The sequence below is a fragment of the Rhea pennata genome, chromosome 11 (assembly GCF_028389875.1).
Source record: "Rhea pennata isolate bPtePen1 chromosome 11, bPtePen1.pri, whole genome shotgun sequence".
Classification (NCBI taxonomy): domain Eukaryota; kingdom Metazoa; phylum Chordata; class Aves; order Rheiformes; family Rheidae; genus Rhea; species Rhea pennata.
The window spans coordinates 2562034-2580965 of NC_084673.1; the positions used below are offsets into that span (position 1 = coordinate 2562034).

At 43.1% G+C, this 18932-nt stretch overlaps 1 protein-coding gene across 4 annotated transcripts in view; it reads right to left on the reverse strand.

The window, feature by feature from the left end:
• Positions 1 to 6422: 6422 nt before the first annotated feature.
• The window catches only part of BRWD3 (bromodomain and WD repeat domain containing 3), a 59410-nt gene continuing 46900 nt past the window's right edge, over positions 6423 to 18932 (reverse strand). For 2 of the 4 annotated variants that reach the window (XM_062584990.1, XM_062584993.1), the window contains 9 exons: positions 18800 to 18925; positions 18627 to 18708; positions 16053 to 16109; positions 15396 to 15536; positions 14963 to 15115; positions 12299 to 12462; positions 11662 to 11759; positions 10940 to 11098; positions 6423 to 9835 (listed from right to left, as the gene is read on the reverse strand). In XM_062584990.1, the coding sequence (XP_062440974.1) occupies positions 9051 to 9835; positions 10940 to 11098; positions 11662 to 11759; positions 12299 to 12462; positions 14963 to 15115; positions 15396 to 15536; positions 16053 to 16109; positions 18627 to 18708; positions 18800 to 18925 (1765 nt within the window). In that variant the 3' untranslated portion in view covers positions 6423 to 9050. The remainder of the gene's footprint in view (positions 9836 to 10939; positions 11099 to 11661; positions 11760 to 12298; positions 12463 to 14962; positions 15116 to 15395; positions 15537 to 16052; positions 16110 to 18626; positions 18709 to 18799; positions 18926 to 18932) is intronic. The other 2 variants (XM_062584992.1, XM_062584991.1) reach the window with 2 other exon arrangements.

The following is an 18932-nucleotide window of genomic DNA, read 5'->3' on the forward strand; positions in this document are numbered from 1 at the left end:
GACATGGGGCTGCAGCTCCTGAAGCTCAGCAAGAGGCGCCACTGACCTGCGACGCTCCCCGCGCCATGGCCGGCAGGACCGCACAGGGCAAGCAGCAATAACAGAAAACAAAGTAGAAGAGTTTCGACCACAGATTTCAAGAAATGTTTATTCTGGGACTTTGCCATTGCATAATCCGCTGGCTCGTCCAGCTCTGCTGCGGTTCATCACCAGGTGGCTGCCGCGTTTGGGGCTTTCTCCGGCTAGTAGAAAACAGAGAATACGTCGCCCCTGCTCCTTCTGTGGAGCCGAAATCCAGCCGCTCCTGCCACTTACGTGCCGTCCAGAGACCCTATGCGGAGCATCTTGCCCTTCTGATGTGGTGAGAGCATCATTTTGGCCCCTAAAGAAAGCAGCTCAATTTTTGCAGTATGGAGAGCTGGTCCAAAGCCCCGCACCCGCTCTGGGCACGGGGCAGAGGGAAGGGGCTGCAGGGCCGGGGTGGCTGAGGCTGCGAGAGGAAGGAAACGCCTGGTTGCAGAAGAAACCACCCACGGACAGCGGCTGCGAAGGACGGCGCAGTGCTGCCAGGGCAGGGCAGGCGCAAAGCCATGGGGAGGCAGCAGCATGGCAACCGCGATTTGTGCCGCTGTTTGTTTTCAGAGCTAACAGCTAACTGAGGTCAGCGTGCTCGCGGAGAGCAAACACGGGCGCCCCGCGCGTCAGCCGAGGAGCTTTGCCGCGCGCTTGATGCCGCGCCGCTCGGCGATTCCGTCGCGTCTTTGGCCGGGTGCTTTGCACCTCACCCGCCTCGTAGCTCTGACGTGTCGGGAGCAGCCTGCAAAGGCTGCAGCCGGGCACAGAGCCTGCCGAGGGCGGCGAGCCCCGCGGCCGGCGGCCCTGGCCCCGCTGCTGCGGCCGTGCCCCCTCAGACGCTCAGCCCCGAGCTTTCCCTGCCGGCAGGGGAGCGGCGCTCTGCCTCGCTGAGGCCATTGCGTGGATGCACTTGGTGCAGGGCTGGGGTGCGGCGCACATGAAAAACGAGTTCAATTTTGTTCTTTGCCACCAGCGAGGACAAGAAAAAAGGTGCTCGTTTTTCTTGAGGCTCAGCTACAGGCGCCACCTTAAAAAGAAAACTTTCACTCCCATCCGAAAGGAGTTTCCATCTGGCTTCTTTCAGTCAGCATTCTCGCACAATAAAATAAAATGTCAAATAAGTCCTGAGATTAAATAGGGAAAAAGCCAAAGTGCTCTATCGTGAGAGCAGTATTTCACAGGATAGATTTATTTTGAGACAGATGAATGGCAAGCAAAATGTTAACCGCAGAGAGGCTTTTGTTACTTGAATAGCTTGCAGTATTTTTGAGTATTAAACCATCCATCTATCCTGATAGCATACAAGGGCTTTAAAGCCTTTCTACTTCAGGGAATGTGCTCAGGACGACCAGGTTTGTCCTTTGGCACTGGGGGTCCTGTGGGGCGAAGCCCGACCCGCGGTGCTGCCCAGCTGCGCCGAGGCACTGGCAGGGCTCTGCCTTTCCTCTTCCCCTTGCAGGACAGCAGCCAGGCGGTTTCACCCAGGACACGCGTTGGTTTTTGGTTTAAACGCTTGTTGCTTGCTGTTGAAGCTGGTGCAACAGGGCCCTCACGCCTCCAGACGAAAGCCACGACGAGTAAGGAACATCCCTTGCGCTCGGCTGTCCGCTCCTGCCTGCCGCCGCTGCTCCCTCGCGGCCCGTTGCCGTGGGAATTATCCGCTGGGGCTGGGGCTGCGGCTGCGGGGAAAGCCCTGCTCAAACAGCGCTACCACCGTGTTTGACGAGAGGGCCGGGAGGACCGGGGACAAGCGAGGACAGCGGCGTTTCCAGTGAAACGCGCTGGGCGCTGCCGGAGCGGCCCCGCTGGGGCGGAGAGGCGCCCGGGCTCCCTTTCGCTGGGTGTTTTGGAAATACGTGCACGTTCCCTGGCAAAACAAACACGGAAACGTCGGTATTTCAAATCCTCGCCAGGCGTGGCCCTCTGGGAGGCTAAGCCAGGCCGGGGCTCCTGCCTTGTGCCAGAGCCGAAAGCGGCGCTTGGTGCAAAGCGGCGCCGGGAGCCGGGACCTGGGGCCGCCGCCGTGCCGAGCCGCCTCCTCCCAAACCCACGCGCCCGGGTTGTGTCTCACAAAATTTCCCAAGAAAAGATGGGAAGTTTTCCTCCCTTGCAAGTTTTCCTCCTGCAAAAGGCAGAACAGGCCACGATTTGGGTGACAGACCTTCTTGCTGCTGCCTGAGGCGCCGGCGCGAGCTCTCCAGCGCCCGCTGCGGCCAGGCTGGCGCGGACCCGGGCAACGCGAGCGGCACCGGGGCCCGCGCTGGCCCTGCACCCACGCGGCGGCTCCGTCCCCGGGGTCTTTGTCCCACAACGGCCCAAAGACCACAGCTGCACGACAGTTTTCCACTGATCCAGCCGTCTGGGCTTCAAAAATTACCCAAATCATCAAGGTTATAAAAGTTCTTTTTTTTCTTTTTCTTTTTTTTTTTTTTTTTAAAGAAAAAACAAACACAAAACAATTCCATTAAATCAAAAAGCGAGTGTTTCTCTTTAAGTTGAAAGTTCATACCAGTTTTTGTCTTTTCAATGTAAGTAATGCTAAACCAGAGTTTATCTTTTTTTTTTTTTTTTTATTAAGACAATCCCACAGCTGGAAAATGAAACATCCTAAATTACATAAGTGACTTCAAAAAAAACTCTAGAAAAAAATCTTTACAAATTTACATTTGTACAATACAAAAACTAACAGCTCATTGCATATAAATATTACATTTGGTCTGCCAACAGGTGGCATCAAAAATCCCTGAAGTATTCATTTAAAGGGACCTGAGATAGCGGATGTGAAGATATGGGCATAAATATCACCTGAAAAAAAAATAATAATATAGAAAGTAGACATAATTCTAATCGGTTTTGTGCATTTTTTAAAGTATTTAAAATCATCTAGAACACGAACTGTAGAGTCTAGATCACACAACTTCCTTGCTCCAAGATCAACAGTAACAACTGGTATTTCTAAATTAAATCTGCTGTAATGACTTATGTAAAGAATTAATAGCCTATATTATTTTTCACTAGAAATAACATAATCAGCCTCCGATTTCTGAATACATTTGAGTACCCGCCGTTCTCGAGACGGCGTTTTTCGGAGCCAAGGTGAAGCATCTTTATCTTCCTTCTGCCTGTAAAGGCACGAGGAGCGGCGCCCCGGCGCCAGCCTCCCGCGAGCCCTCCGCTCCCCACGCGCTTAACAGACACCAAAATCGGGACGACACGCAGGGCTGGCCAGTTAAAAACCAAAACCAAAGCAAACATGGAAAAACTGCTCTGAATTGTCCACACGTTTAAATATTTTGCAAATATTTACGCATCTATAAATTCACAAACGTGACTGTACTTATTCAACAAAAGCATTGAGCCTCTTGCAAATGCAGCACCAAACCGCTCGGTTTTGCTTCAAATTCTCACAAACTCTTACCAGGTACCCACACCCATGCACATAAATGTATTTAAGCACCATTTTTGTAATACTAGAGTTAAGGCTGTGACAGCAATTCCACTGGAAATCTAATTTTTCAGGGATTCATAGCACAGTTGTGTAAGTCTGCTGTGGGCTGAAACATGACTTTAAAAATGTACAAGCTTCCAACAGGTCTTTGCATTTCTATTACTAAAAAAGACAACTTTTAGACTAAATTTTGCAGGCTGTTACTTATTGTACATAAAGGAGTTTTTTTTAAAATGTGTAAACTTCTGATACACTAATATTTGAAAATTATCTATCGCACATGCGCAGTAATTTTCTATAATACATACTTGTAAGAACACACTGAGAGCTCCCTACAATACTAGAGATTTATCCTTGGATTGTTAACTGCTCCTTCAGTCTATCTTGTAAATAATTAGCATTTTATAAAATTTCTGTGACGATTAAAACAAACGAACAAAAAAAAAAGAATCAAGAAATGTAAACACACAAATACATTTTTTAAACGTTAAATTTGTGATACAGACCAACGATAGCAGGACACCTGAAGCCAGGCTCAACAGGACACCCTTACACCTACAGCTATTGAGTTTTCCCTGTCATTGACCACCCAGATATTAAGGATGAAATATTAATCTTGAATTCTCATCAGAACTCATTTAAATTCATTTTCCCATTTTAAGGGGGTACGAGTTTGAATGGATGTCAGAAACATTCTCCAGACACTTTGTATGTTAAAGTTTGCCAAGATTCATCTTGCTTTTCACGGTCAGGAGCTCCTCGAAACATTGTCCAAAGCAACACGTTCTAGCTGGTCCTGCCATAGTTTAAATTACTGGGAGACTCCGTCCACTGTACAACACGATGCCAATTCTTTTCAGTGCTTAATGAACTATTCAGTCTTCATACATTTGTGTGGTAGAAGCAGCTAAGGTATACGTTTAAAACTAATTTTAAGGAAAAACTAAAATATGCAACAGGATACAAAATTTTAAGTAACCAACAATGATCCACAGATTATTTTCTAATGATCGTTTTGGGTGAAGCGGAGGTGTTGACCTCTGCTCGCTTTTACGTGTCGAAATTCTCCGGCTAGAAAGAGCAATCCCGACGGACTTGTCAAGGCTCCGCTACGAAAGCGCGCCAGACGCCCGCTCCGCCCCAGCCCTCCGCCGGCCACTCAGGAAGGTGAGCTCGAAACCCAAGAATTTACAGCTGACTCGCGACGAGATCTGAACGTATCTGGCGGAAAGGGTCGCTTCCTCCCGCAGCGCCCCGCGGGCCTCAACACCGCAACCGCTGCGCGACCGAGACACCCGCGGCCCTCGGCGCCCCGCCGCGCTCGGAGCGGACTGGGGAGGGAGACGACCCCGTGAAAGAAGCGGCAGCAGGAGGGACGCTGAACGCTTCGGTGGGGAGGCTCAGCACACGCTCGACAGTTACGACAGAGCTTAAAACGAGGTGTAAAGGAGCGATAAACCGCACGGGCCCAATTTGAGTTCAAGCACCCACGTGAAAGTTTCATGGGTTACTTCAAATGGAAACAGCCCGGGAGGCAGGAAACGCATGACTTGTAGAAGTTGTACATTAACTGAAATTCATATTGCAAGGGGGAAAAAAAGTAGCAATTCAGCGGACATAACGCACGTTTTAAGGGCTGTCAGGTGGAACCAAACGCTGCCGTTTCACGGCGCTGGGCACGCGGCAGCGCGCGCAGGCCGATCCGGCTGCCACGCCGCTTGCACAACCGCGGCGCGCAGGCGGCGGAGCCGCAAGCCCTCCGGCCTCCCACGCTGAACAAATCTGCCCCCAGCAAGCTGGGAACGCTGCTAACAAGCAAAGCAAGGCAGATAAAAATAATGCAAAATCATGGAAGAGTTGCTTTTCTAGACAAATAAAATGCAGAGAAAGCGTCAATCTTCTACTCTAATCATCTAGCTAAAACAAAATTCATCAAGATACCATAAATTTCCATAAGAGCATCATAAATAACTAAACAGCTATTCCCTGAGGAATAACTAGAAGAGAATCATGTTGTGCAAAAGCAGCATGGAGGAAAGGTACGGAGACGGGCAAGGAGAAATACAGGGAAGCTAAGGAAAAGAGGTGGAAGAGAATAAGAGGAAAACAAAGTGATAAGAGAAACTTAAAAACAGGCAAAGTCAGGGCTGAGCTGATGCAACAGCACGTCAGTACTGACGGATCAACTTGGTCATTCACGCCCTGGCGCAGGAAGAGAGCAAGCGCGCGCGCAGATTTGTAACCAGGACAAATCTGGAAATAAAGATGCACACAAGACCTTCAGCCCCACCTCCGGAGAGGACAAAGCATTCAGGGCTGAATCCGCCGCGAGCAAAATCACGCGGGAGGCGAGCCCGAACTTGGAGATGGCTCTGAACGGCCTCAAGTCCTCTGGCGCGCGGGAGGAGAAGCGGGCGACATTTCGCGTCTAGAGGAAACCTCGACGCAGCGACGCCTGCGAGCCAAGTCTGCCCGGGGAGAGGCGGCCCCGGGCTGCCCGGCCGCCGGGCCGCCCTCAGGACGCTCCGGGATCAGGCTCCCGGGCGGTGAGCCCGCCGCCAGCCGAGCCGCCGGGGGCCCCGGCGGAAGCGCGAACGTCGAGACCGGGCACCGGGGACCTCGGCAACTTCGCACGGCGCTGCCTGGGCTCTGGGTCACGGCTGAGACCGTTCTGCGATCCTGATGGCGCAAGGCTCAAATCATTTCGCTGCTTCTGCTGCGCCTTTTGGGCTGATACTAAGTTTTCTGTGGCTCCAAGTAGAGCATGGGATTTGAGAGACAGTGTCCAAGTTACTGCAAAATTACAAATAATCCACAGAAGGAGGCTATGAGAAATCAAAAGCCTAACTCGGAGAAAGAACCCAGATACAAAACCAAGTAAAAATAACATTTCTAAAAACAAGTTACTTCTTTTCATGCTTATAAAAAGGTTCTCATGCACAAAAAAACCCCCATTTTTTTAAAACAATAAGCAATAGCTCTGTTGTTCTAGCACACCCTGCTGTCTAGCTCCTAAATCATGTAACGCATTTGATTAATACTTACGCCACAGCAAAGTGATGCTTCACTGTTATCTTCACAGTACTTCATTACATAGAAAAGATACATTTAAGAACATATTTAATCTTATTCTAATTGTTGCTAAAATACACAAACTTATGATTTCTCTGGAACCCACATTTTATCTCCCCTCAAGCCCTACACAAAATAAATTAGTAAGTGGATCTTCTGCCAGTGAGAAATACCTGAAAAGCATTTCTTCTGCATTTCAAGATTTTCAGGCTTTAGAATAGAAACCATAGTGTTTATATTAGCTGAATAGAACTCACCTAGAAGGGGTATGATTCCGACTATGCATACATCCTTTTCCTGGTTACCCTATGCAAGAGGACCAATCATTCAAAGAAATAATAATTTCTTATAAATATATATATATATTTTATATATATAAGAGATGATAAGACAGGTGTTTATATTTTAAAGCCCAATACAGAACTAGGAGAGACTCTGATTTTTTTTCCATCAAAAACAAAACTGAATTAAGTCCAGAAATGGACTATAGCTAATCCGAAACAATTCTTATTAAAGGAAAAATGTATGATTTCTGTACTGTACCATAAGCTCATATTAATGCTCTTAACAATTTAGGATATACCCTCCTCCATCACAAAACTAAACCTCTGCATTTTTTCAAGTTATTTTGCATCTAACTAGAATTTTTGGAAAGCGAGATAAAATAGCTAGTGCTTAATATAGAAAGTCAAAAATTAAATTTCTTCTGCATCTGAGAATATACAGGGGTCACACTGCCTGAGGTTTTCCAGAATTATTGACCAAGCTGTGCACAGAAGAACAAAGTTAAGGATACTGGATGAAGGTTTTTAAAAACAAACAATAAATAAACACTCCATCAAAAACTTCTCTTTTTCATTTGTTCTCTCCGCATAACCTAACTCACTCTCTTCACCAAGATAGAAACGTCAGACACATTTAGATAGAGGGAGAAAAATTGAGCCCCATTTATATTCCAACCAGACCCTACGAAGAGGCTGCTAACCTCCAGCTCACCCCATGTGAAAACACATTTCTGTGCACAGAGATGGCCTGTCTTTCATCGAGGAGCACGACTACAAACTTCCCAGATACCATCACATTCTGTACCATTCCTACCAAAATGATTTCTGTTTTCAAGTCAGTATTTTTCAGTATAACAAAAGAGAAGCATACAGTGCAACATGAATTCTCTTCTGGAAGCTTGAGATACAAGAGTCTTTCTGCAGGATGTGAAGAGAATCTTACTGGTACTGCCATAAAGTAAGAGGAGCCACCAGAGATACTACAGCTCCGTCCGGCTTCCTCAGAAGCATCAAGGGACAAATTAAAATAAACACAAATTTGCACTGAGTAAGTGGTAGCAGAAATGCGTGGGAGACAGTTGGCCTATCTGCACAAACAAATTACCACCGGCTGAAAGCATTATGCTTCTGAAAACTGATAATTATTTAGATTTGTTTTCACTGTGTCAATATAATGAAGATATAGTTACTTTACAGCTTAGCAAGCATTTCCATCCCTCTATGCTCCTCCTTGCCTCTTCTTCAACACATACTGAACAATAGCATCTATTTTCTTTTAAGTTTCCAGTAGTTGTAAATAGAGGTAGCTGAGCTACTATTACGAATCATGTTATGCTTTGAAGAGGAGGAACCTTTCAAATGTTGAAGTTACCCCTTAGCTGCACAATCTCTATTAATACTATAAAAATATGAGAGGACAAAAAGAAAATAGATGCAAGTAACTTTTGCATTTGGCACCTTTTGTCTAGATATTCATACTTCTCAAGTATTCTCTTTTTAATAAAGTTAATGCACACATAGGACACACCACATCAAAGGTTTGCTACATATTTACAAGGCACCAACCCTTTGTCACTTTTTACATGAATAAAGAACCGAGAGAAAGCACATCAGGACCCCCGTAACTGTAGTATAGATATACTTCAGTTCAGCACAATTCATGAATGTTTGGCCTGGGAAGATTAAAATAATCCAGATCCTTCTTACAATATAGAAACTGTAAACATTTTATAGCTGCCTTTAGGATTGGTGTATTGTGCAAAAGTTATAATTATTACTGTGTATAAGGATTTATGGCAGAAACCACATAAAAACTCTGTAAGAAGGTGCTATTTCTATAATACAGAAACAAAACAAGGGAAGAAATTCATAAGCATGATTCAAAATGTCATGTTCTTATCGAGAAGCTGGAAGCCTCTTTAATGTGATGAGCTTGTAGTGCGTGGGGAAGAATTTCTGCAATTTAAGGCCTAATGAATAAGGCTTATTTTGACCAATGAAGTGTGGCGATCTGAAGTTTTAAAACAAATGCATACTGACATAATGGAAAAGCACCACTGTGAAAAGTGAGTGGAGTCCCCGCACAACTTGCTTGGTAGATTTTCTGGTAAAATCCCTGCAGTAGAAGGCCATTGAAGTTCTTTTAGAATTGTTCCAAAGTTTTTCATCTGTCAATAATTCCATCCCATGAGATGGCTCACCCTGGCTTTTTCTGTCATTTTACGCACCCTGCCTGACCTGGAAGTACCAAGGTTCAAAGGATCCTCGGTGTGCACAAAATTGTCATTATCCGAATCATCGTTATACAAGACAGTTCTCCTGCCCTCATTCCTTGTTTTGATTCGAGGTGGCCTGCTGAATCGCCCTCCAAACATATTTTCACCAAATTGTCCTCCAAAGAGATTTTCAAACTCATCATCTGTAATGCGGGCACGTTTGGCTCTGGTGGCTCCTCGTGAGGCTCCTCTACCACCTCGGCCTCTTCTTCCTCCCCTGCCACCACCTCTTCCTCTGCCACAGCCTCTTCCACCTCTTCCGCCTCTTCCCCCTCTACTCCATCTCCCCCACCTCCCCCATCTACCTCTCCTCCCTGTCCCTCTGCCCTGCCAATTTCTTTTGCCACTGGCAATTTTTCTTTTGATTTTTCTTTTGGGTTTTTTGGATTGCACAACTTTGCTGTAGTCGTGGTCTCCATCAATGTAATCCTGATCTGTTCTAGATGTTGATTCAGAGTCTGAATCAGAGCCACTTCTGCTTTCAGAACTTGAACTCGATCCTGATTCCCCACTTTCTGATGAAGATAAACCAGATTTTTCTTTTAATTCTCTCTTCTTTTCCTCTTCCTCTGCCTCCTCTAGATGCTCATCATCTTCTGATGCACTTACTAGCTTCCTCTTGACTCCTATTCGAAGTTCTCTGCCATCACCATTTGTAAGTGGTCCATCAGGAGAGTGATCTAAGCAAACACAAAATAATCCAATCAGTTATAATCATCATGACTGAGCCAAATCAGGTCAAAGAAATAGGATTCATCTCATCTGCTTGTGGGGCGCATCCAGGAGAGATCTAACTGAGCTCATTGCAGTAAATGACTTCTATATTCCATGGAGAGGAACAGCTATGCTCTAAGGGGGAAATTTATCAGACTAAATTTAAACACAGTTCATCTTACCCTACAGCAAGCACCACAAACTCTGTTGACTAAGTATCTACTGAAAATTCAGTCAAGAAAATGAGCCGAGAGTGACTAGCTCAGACACAAACATCTAAATTTACTCACATGAAAGGTATTTTTGCCTAAGTTATCTAGGTTAAAAAAAAAATCAAATTCATTTAAAACCTCATAATACACATTAATATAATACTCCGCAAGCAGTATTTATTTGCTCTCAAATACATGTCCTGAAAACCTTAGTCCAGGGTATATTTCACACACAGTTTCAAGACGGTAAGTAATTTTAAAAAGCTCAATGGAATTGCTGAACACCTTAAGTTAAAAATATAGTAAAGTGCTTTGCTGGTTTAGGTCCTAAAACAGTGCATTCTTCAGAGCTGCAAATCTGACCACGGAGGTTAAAAATCTTCTCTAACATGCGAAGCCAAAAGCTTTCCTATAGCAAACAGCATTGTTACAACACAGGAGCAGGAACTTGCACTAAGTTTTAGTTATGACCAAAGTACTTCAAAATTTATAACTTTTCTTTCTCTTCGGTTTCAACTTGATTAATAAAAGGAAAAGGTCTGGAGAGGGGATTGTGTTGATTTAGTTTGCTTATTTGTATCTGTGGGGATCTTAATTGAGAATTTAAGTTTTTCCATCTGGAGAAGTTTTAAAAGTCTTCACTGTAGGGTGTGTGGTATCGTGTGTGCGCTGCAGCTCAGAGAACAGACCTCAGAACTGTAAAAAGTAAGTTAACTTAATTCCTTTGTAGCATAGTTCAGGGCTATAACAATGTTAGACTCAGGAAAAATGATCAAAATCATCAGACAGAAGCAATATCTTTTGTTTCTAGGGAAAACAGTCACTCAGAGAACAATACTACTTTTTTTTTCCCCCCACCTTGTTTTACTGGCGTTGATTTACTTCTGATCGGTCTACTTTTCCCTGGATCAACGGTATTTCCACTTCGGTTCTGTGTATTTGAGCCTGATGAAGATGGCTGGCCTTCCATCTCCTCACCAGTGGCTGAACCCAAAGGTTCCTCTGCTGTATCTGAAACTTAAGACAGGTCACCACCAACTCAACAGTGCACCGTCTATCCTCTGTTTACAGGGCTGAAATGCAAAGGCATTTTGGGCAGATTTTGCCTTACCCAGGGTAGCTGCCTATGTCAGGAGATTAGCCTCCCCGGGTTCTTTCTCCGGTCACGAGGAGATGTACATTCCTCCAAGCAGTAACTCAAATTTAACTAACTTAATGTGTTTGAAATTGCTGCAGAGACGCCCATGTACAGAAAGCCTAGGCTCTTGTCACGTTAATTAATTCTTACCAAGAAGAGATCAAGTTTCCCAATTCCCTGACACTTTCCAGTACCTTACTAACAGATGGAGGGTCACGTTTAGCTAACACAGTCTACAGATAACACATTTACATGCTCTTGCTACTTGCTCATCCAACAGGTGGGTTACACACGTGTCTCATGAATTTAAGATTTAAACTGAGTATTAAGCACCTATCAGTTTTTTCATCACTCTGCAAATAAAAATTGTTACAAAGGACAGCATACATTTTAGACGCTATTTATCTTAAAATTTCTCAAAAAAAAAGAAGTTTCAACCCACCATGAGATGAAACTGAAGAACTAGTCCTAGTCAAAGGCAGTGAGGTATTCTGGTTGCTTTTAGGCTGCATCTTCATTTGCTTCTGTTTCCCCTTTGGGCTGACGACACAAAACATCCCAGAGAAATGAAACTGTTAACAGGGAACTAAAACGAAAAACAATCCCCCCACCTCAAAGTGTCTTTCTTTTGCAGCATATATATAATATAAATGATTTCCATTTCCCAGAATTTGCATATCTCTAGTAACAGTAAAAAAAGTGACAATGTCATTCTGTTTGATATACATGTGGTTTTGCAAAAACTACATTTAGTTTACTTTGATTACGCGTCATATAGAAGCCTGTGAAGTGTTATACAGATCTTTCTTGATAGTTGCCAAGGGGAGGCAGAAAGAAACTTTTTTTCCATTGTACCCAGAAGGAATACTACTAATCACCTAGCCTTTCGCTTACCAGAATTATGTACAAACTACAAAGCGAACATAAGATTAGACCTCATGATTTGATCACCTGAGAGAGCAACTGTACCAGGAAATGAGCAATACTGCTGTCGACTGGTTATTCACAAAGGTCTGTCTGCCACCAACATCAAATCTCTCAAATGATTCTGATAGCAAGTGTCACTGTCATGAAGTTACCTGGACGCTCTGCTAGTTGAGGGTGAACTGCTACTGCTTCTTAGTCGTTTTCGGTACCGTGGCCTTCTCCTCTTCCGACACTGCATTGCTGACTTGTATTCAGAGATGATGTTTTTCATATGATTTTCAAATAAGGCAGAGAGTCGAAGTGTCATGCTGTAAATCTGGAGGAAGAAGTCATAGCTATATTTATTGAAAGTTTACTAACTGGAAGATTAGTTAAAAAAAAAAAAAAAAAAATCACAGACACCCAGACTTCATTCTTAACAGTCCAAAAGAAAAAGTCATGCCGTCACTCAACTACAAGGATCTCCACAGACAATTTCCATTAATGGTACATGGTTATTCTCACAAGAGGAAGCGTTTTCATAAAGTATTTACAGTACAAAATATTTACAAGATTAAAGAAAAACAGATACCTGCAACATAGAAGCACTGCCTCCTGTTCGGATGTCTTTTTAGTTATGACAGACTAATAGTTAAATTCAGCATAAATAAAACAAAGCTCTTAATTGCCTCCTCATACCTATACCTCTCTGCTACACCTACTTTTCTGAAAACTGCACAAAAACCATCAAGGACTTCACCTTGGAATCAGAACTCTTCCCATTTCTTGCGGTCTCTCTGAATAAAACCTCTTTGATACAGGCTTTCCTTTCCATTTCACAGAATTTAATTCTCCTCCGGACCCTTACTTTACGGCAACATCCCTCTCTCTAGCTCCAGTTGACGGTGTCTTGCCCCACTTGCCTCCATTCAGGATGCTGTTGCAAGGACGGGCTACGAAAAACTCAGGATGTTGACACACATTTGGCAGCAGGTGAACCCGCAGTGGCAGAAGGCCGCGCTGTGCACCCCAGCTCTCCCACAAAGATCACCTCACGGTATTTAAGCATAGGGATATTGATGGACCACTAAATTATTTGTTGATTCACAAGTTGTTCAGTTATCAATGCACGAGACTGGAAATTCCCAGGGAGCACGCAGCAGTCAGTCAGTCACCAAATTTCATCTGGTATTAAGCGCACAGAATACCCTCAGACAGAACATCTGTCTTTTTACAATCCTTTACTGACTTCTTTTCCATTAAAGCAAGCAAAAGTTACCGGTCTTCAGAGCTCACCCCCAGCCTGTCCTTCAGCCCGTATCCAATTCCGAGTGTTCAGTCCACCTTCAGTTAGGGAAACGTTTGTGCTTTCTCTCCTGCTGACCAGCACCCAGGAGGAGTCGCCCCACCCCACACCACCACCCTGCGACAAGCTGTCTCTCACCACCCTGCCTATACAACACACAGCGGTTGCCAGTGCACGGATGAGCCAAGACCAGCACTCTTCAGCCGACTAGTAACGCCGCACTGCTTCCTGCTCCCTCCCGTTTAGCAGCACCTGTGCTTGGACTGAAAGTTCTCCACAGCACGCTCTCCTCTTTCCTCTGCTTCACAGCGTAATAAAATCTTGCTTAACCACACATTAGGCACCCCATATAAATTTTTCAGATTAAATTCTGTGTCTTATTGTGCCCTAAACAATCATAGCTCTGTCTAGTCCCAGGCAGCACGTGTTTTATTCTTAATTTATAAATGCTCCTATTCCTTTTAGAAATATTAGTACTGTAACAAATATTCTTCTCCAATATGCTAAGTGATGTGTGTGGGAGATGTCATTTTGTCAGAACTTAAGCATTTTATTTAATATGCAGCTTTTCCTTACAATGATAAGGTCATAAAAACACCAGTTCTGCTTAATGTCTGGAAATATAATAAAAATTCTTTCTACCTTTATATTATGAAGACATCAGCAAGATGAATTTTCTATTTCACATCAGCAGTGGTAATAACTGCATCTGTGTCCTCCTGCCAGCTTGTGATATTATGAGTGTAAGTGATACATTACTAGAGCATTTGAAAACCTGTAGAACAGTTTGATCGTTCAGCAGCTTAGGATAAGCTGAGAGGCGATGGACGGCAGAGAAAGCATAGCTATGTTCACCTGGTCAGTCCATTACACTTACTCATTTCATCTAGCTCAAATAAAACATACCCACGTTCTAACATTTCAATCTACCCTCTCCCTCTCGCCATATTCTGTTTAGGGCTCCAGTCCAGCACATTTTTTCTGCCTATGTAGATTCTTATTCCTGCATGGAGAAAATTGCACACTTAGCACTGACAGACAACCAAGGCAATACCATGCAGAAGCACTGCAAAGTATATGAAGTAAACTAGAAAAAATTAAGTATCACGCTTCTCATTTCTTCCAGTAATAGAAAAATTGCATAATACTTGCATTAACAGTATATTTTAAAATATTGTGCTATACATATACTGCTACGAAACTGATAACCTCTATTCCAGGAATAAATCACTGAAAAAATAAAAGAAACTGGTGATCAGTTTTCTGCTACAAATGTTCAAAGAAATGACAGCAACAGTAACCATAGAATTTCTCAGAAGCTTTAAGTTCAGAAAATTCAGATAAAAATGCATTCAGGTCAAAAGTGATTCTAGTGAGCAAAACAAAGCAAATTTATAAACACAGGTCCCAGTGACATGGACTCCTCATTTTTATTTTAAAATGCTGTAGTTTGCTCTCCAGATACAAACTATATTTCATGGACTGTATTCATGTAAGGCAGGATCTTGTAGAGAAGGCATTTATTACTTACTCGAGACTTTTTATTAGGAGTGTAAGCTTTAGAGTTGCAGAATATTAAACGAATATCTTTGTAGAATTCCAAGGGACTGGTATAGTTTCCTGCTTCCAAGGTTTCTTTCACAGTGCTGAAGTCCATAGGAGTGTCTACAATGTCTCGATAATCCTGTAAGAACACACAAGTAAATAATAAAGGTGAACAAAAGTGAATTCTATGTCAATAAAAACACCTAGGTATTTACCCACAATTATTACCTCAAATAATTATTACCACTTAGAAAAGAGATTTTAGAGTTACTGTAGATAATTCTCTGAAAACACCAGCGCACAGAACATGAGCCATTCCAACTCGGAAAGGCAGAGCTTCGCAATATGCCCAGCATAGAACTTTGCCAAAAGGATGAACATCAGGTTTTTTTCATTTTGAATACAAAAGTCGTACTTACGGGATAGGAAAAGAGATCCACCGGCTGTCTGAAAGGCTCGGAGTCCTCTCTTTCATAAATCAGATTTAATAACTGCTTGCATTGCTCTTTCCAAGCATCAGGGCTTGCTTTCACAGGCTGTCTTTTTACTGGTCGTCTTACCTGCAGGGAACCAGATATACTCTATCATTTTTGCGAGTACGCAGATTCTTCACACCTTAGATTCCTATTAATTTACTAGAGATCTGATTCAGAGCAGAAGTCTACAACTGAAAACAGAATTGCATTAAGATTAACACACATTTACATTCATAGCATAACAATATGCAATTTATAGAAATATTTTTTTTCATCAGTACATGAATATTCAAATCCAGGAGAGGTATGCAATATTTCAGATCCAAACTTGCTATTTTTTGTCAGTTTTCACTCAAATTGGACTGAAAATGGACCTTGTTCTAGATCAAATAAAAAACGATTCTTCAGCATTTGAATCAATTTTCCTATAAACTAACATCCTTCGCTGCCAGCACTCACATACGCTTGGCTAATTAGCACAGTTAGTCCTATAGACTATAGCCTATGACAAATTTAAGCTATTCCAGACTTAAATGGATGCGATTCTGTACCCAGTCTTTCTCCCTTCACAACCTAGCCCCACCAGAAGAGTTTACTCACTCGTCTTTTTCCAGAGGATGTTCCTGGAGCATCTGAATCTACATCTACTTCTGCCACCTAAAGAAAAAGGTAACGATTACACACATGAACGCTTCTATGCAGACACAATAAGGAAAACAAACAGGGCTAAAACTCCAAAAGTGAGCAACAGACTGTTTTAAAGTACTCAAGTGCAATGAATGAATCAGACTCGAGAAGAAAGAAGCATAAATAGAAGAGGAGAAAGCCCACATTTCTCACTTAATAGTTCAAAAGGGAGGGAGAAAAAACAACAACAAAAAAACAAACAAACAAACAAAAAAACCAAGCACATTGGATCCCCAAATGAGCATCGAATCTGCACATGTCCATCCAAAATCCAGACATCAGGTTATACAGGCTTATAGCCAGGAGCTGCTCTGCTCCCTAAATCATCACAAACCATTTGCAGTGCTTTCTACACAAGTCTTAAATGTGCTACAAAGTAAGAACTGCAACTACAACATATCCCAGAAAGAGAGCAGAAGACGCTGAAGGCACTGCTAATAGGTCTGCATGTTTGCATACTTAGTAACTAAACCTCCCCATCACAGACAAATGAGGCTTCTTACTACGGAAGAAAAGAATTTTTCAGTAGTCTCAGCCAACCTGACTGGGGTGACAATTTCCTCTTGATCCCAAACGTTGTGGTCAGTGTGCAGCACGTAACTTACCCGTGAACATCTAAGCAATGCATCTTTTACCCTGGGATTTCTAAGTGAAGTCAAACCTAATGCACTAAGGGCTCATATGTTTTTTTTTTTGTTTGTTTGTTTTTTTTTTCTATAAAGAAGTCAGAACAAGAAGGATCAAGAAGTAAAAAGCTCCATGATGATTCCCTGTAGCAAGCCACTTTCAACACGGTGAGAAGAAAGGATTGCTCTCCAAAGGAAGAAGTTTGGAGTCAGCAACGTGCAGCACACGTACCAGGGAGGGCACAGGTCTGAGTGGGACACAGTAAGAAAAACACCAGAACCCAAGGAGAGCAGGCACCACTGGAAAAGATTATCTTTTCTTTGGGCCAGAAAGCAATCCCATTCCCCCGAGCCACTACCCCTTCTTCACACGGGGCCCAGCAATGCTGAACACAACAGCAGACCGGCGTGCTAGCGGCACAGGCAGCCTCTCTGGGGAACAGACTCACTCTGTGGCACCTTACTCGGGACAGGCTACTGGACCTACCAACTTCATCTGCTCCGTGGCACCTACAGTTCAAAAAGACTGTGCAGAGCAGCGGGGATCAGACCCGCTGTGGCTGCTCTGGCCCTCTGACCAGGGGCTCAGCCAAGCCTCAGATGCATCGGGGATACACCTAAAGAGAGCTTTACTGAAGAGAAGGCTCCATGGGAACGATAACATATTTCTGCTCTGGCTCAACTCTGCGGTGCCAAGGAAGAGACTGGCGATCTGGGGATTATGGCTTCTCAAAAACCAAGACATGGTCTTTGAAGGGCCAGGGAGAAAGGAAGGAGAGTTAGTAAGAACGTTGGACACTTGTGATCACTGTTTGATATGGAACAGGTCAGATTCACAACAACAAAGTACAGTCCTCCCAAGTATGTGGAGATAGGAAAGGAGGATCTGCTATTTTAGGTCATGGGAACCCTTATTTTTCTTCAAAATACTCTTGAAAGAGTCTGTGAAAATAACTGCATTTATTATATGTTTATTTTTATAAAAGTAATTAAAAAATTGCATTGTAGTATACATTTTAAGTTTCATATACAAATCTAAGGCAATAGCACTTCTAAATCTGTAACTTACAGATTTAGTGAATCTGTAGCAAAGATGACAAAAGTAACAATTATCTGCTGTCCTTGTTCCACAGTAGTTTATTACAAAGAATTACAAATGACACAAGGTTTCTGCGACAGCCACAAGCATATAGAGGTTATACCAGCAACCAAGTTTAGGTTAAATAATTGCAAATCACAACTGAGATAACTTCACAACTGCATTTCACTCAGACTAGCTCATGTATTAGTAACCTACACCAAAGTAGTAAAACAAAAACAAGTGATTTAGTTTTCAAGAGGTCACAGCTTTAAAATGTAAAGTACAGCATTTCAAAATATGTACAAACTGCATTTAAGGGGAGAAGGTAGAAGAAGAGAGAGAAAGGTAAAGGAAGTGATATCTAAACTGGTTTCTATCTGTCATTCCCTTCACTGTATGACTGACAAGAAAGGACAAAGAATTACAAAGGAAAACCAGTTCTGCTGCTTCCTGCCAATGAAAGAGCTTCTGTCCATCTGGTTCTCCAGAGAGAAAAACAACCCTAATTCATATTCCCCCTGCTTACTAATATTTCTTTGGACAACAAAACATTGTGCACTTAGAGAACATTAAGACACACAGTTCCATGAATCCATTTTACAAACTGGAAGGAGCTTATCGTCCCAGGTGAGCTACACAAATGGCCTAAATAGGCTTATCTCAAAAACTTACAGTAACTACCCATAAAACAAAGGCTCTACAAAAATTCTTGCTCAAACTTCTTCCAGATACTGAATTTAAAAAGGCAAAAATTCTGATGATCGTACTTAATGCTCTTACCTCTTCCTCTTCATCAGTGCTGCTTAGGTCTTCTGCTTTCACCTTGTTATATATTTCTAAAATATCGGTACAACTCTGATCTCTGCAGGGCAATAACAGAAGTCAAAATACATAACAAAATACCTCAGAAATCTAAGATGCCAGTTCTGTCAAGTAAAAAGAAACACGCCTACCCAATGAAGCGAAGTAAGACATCTGTTACGATTTTGGCTGCCTTAACTATAGGACTGTCCGGCTCATTGAAAGTCCTGGCATTATGTTCAATGTAACGTACCTCCCACATCAGTGCTGAGATTCTCCTAAAGG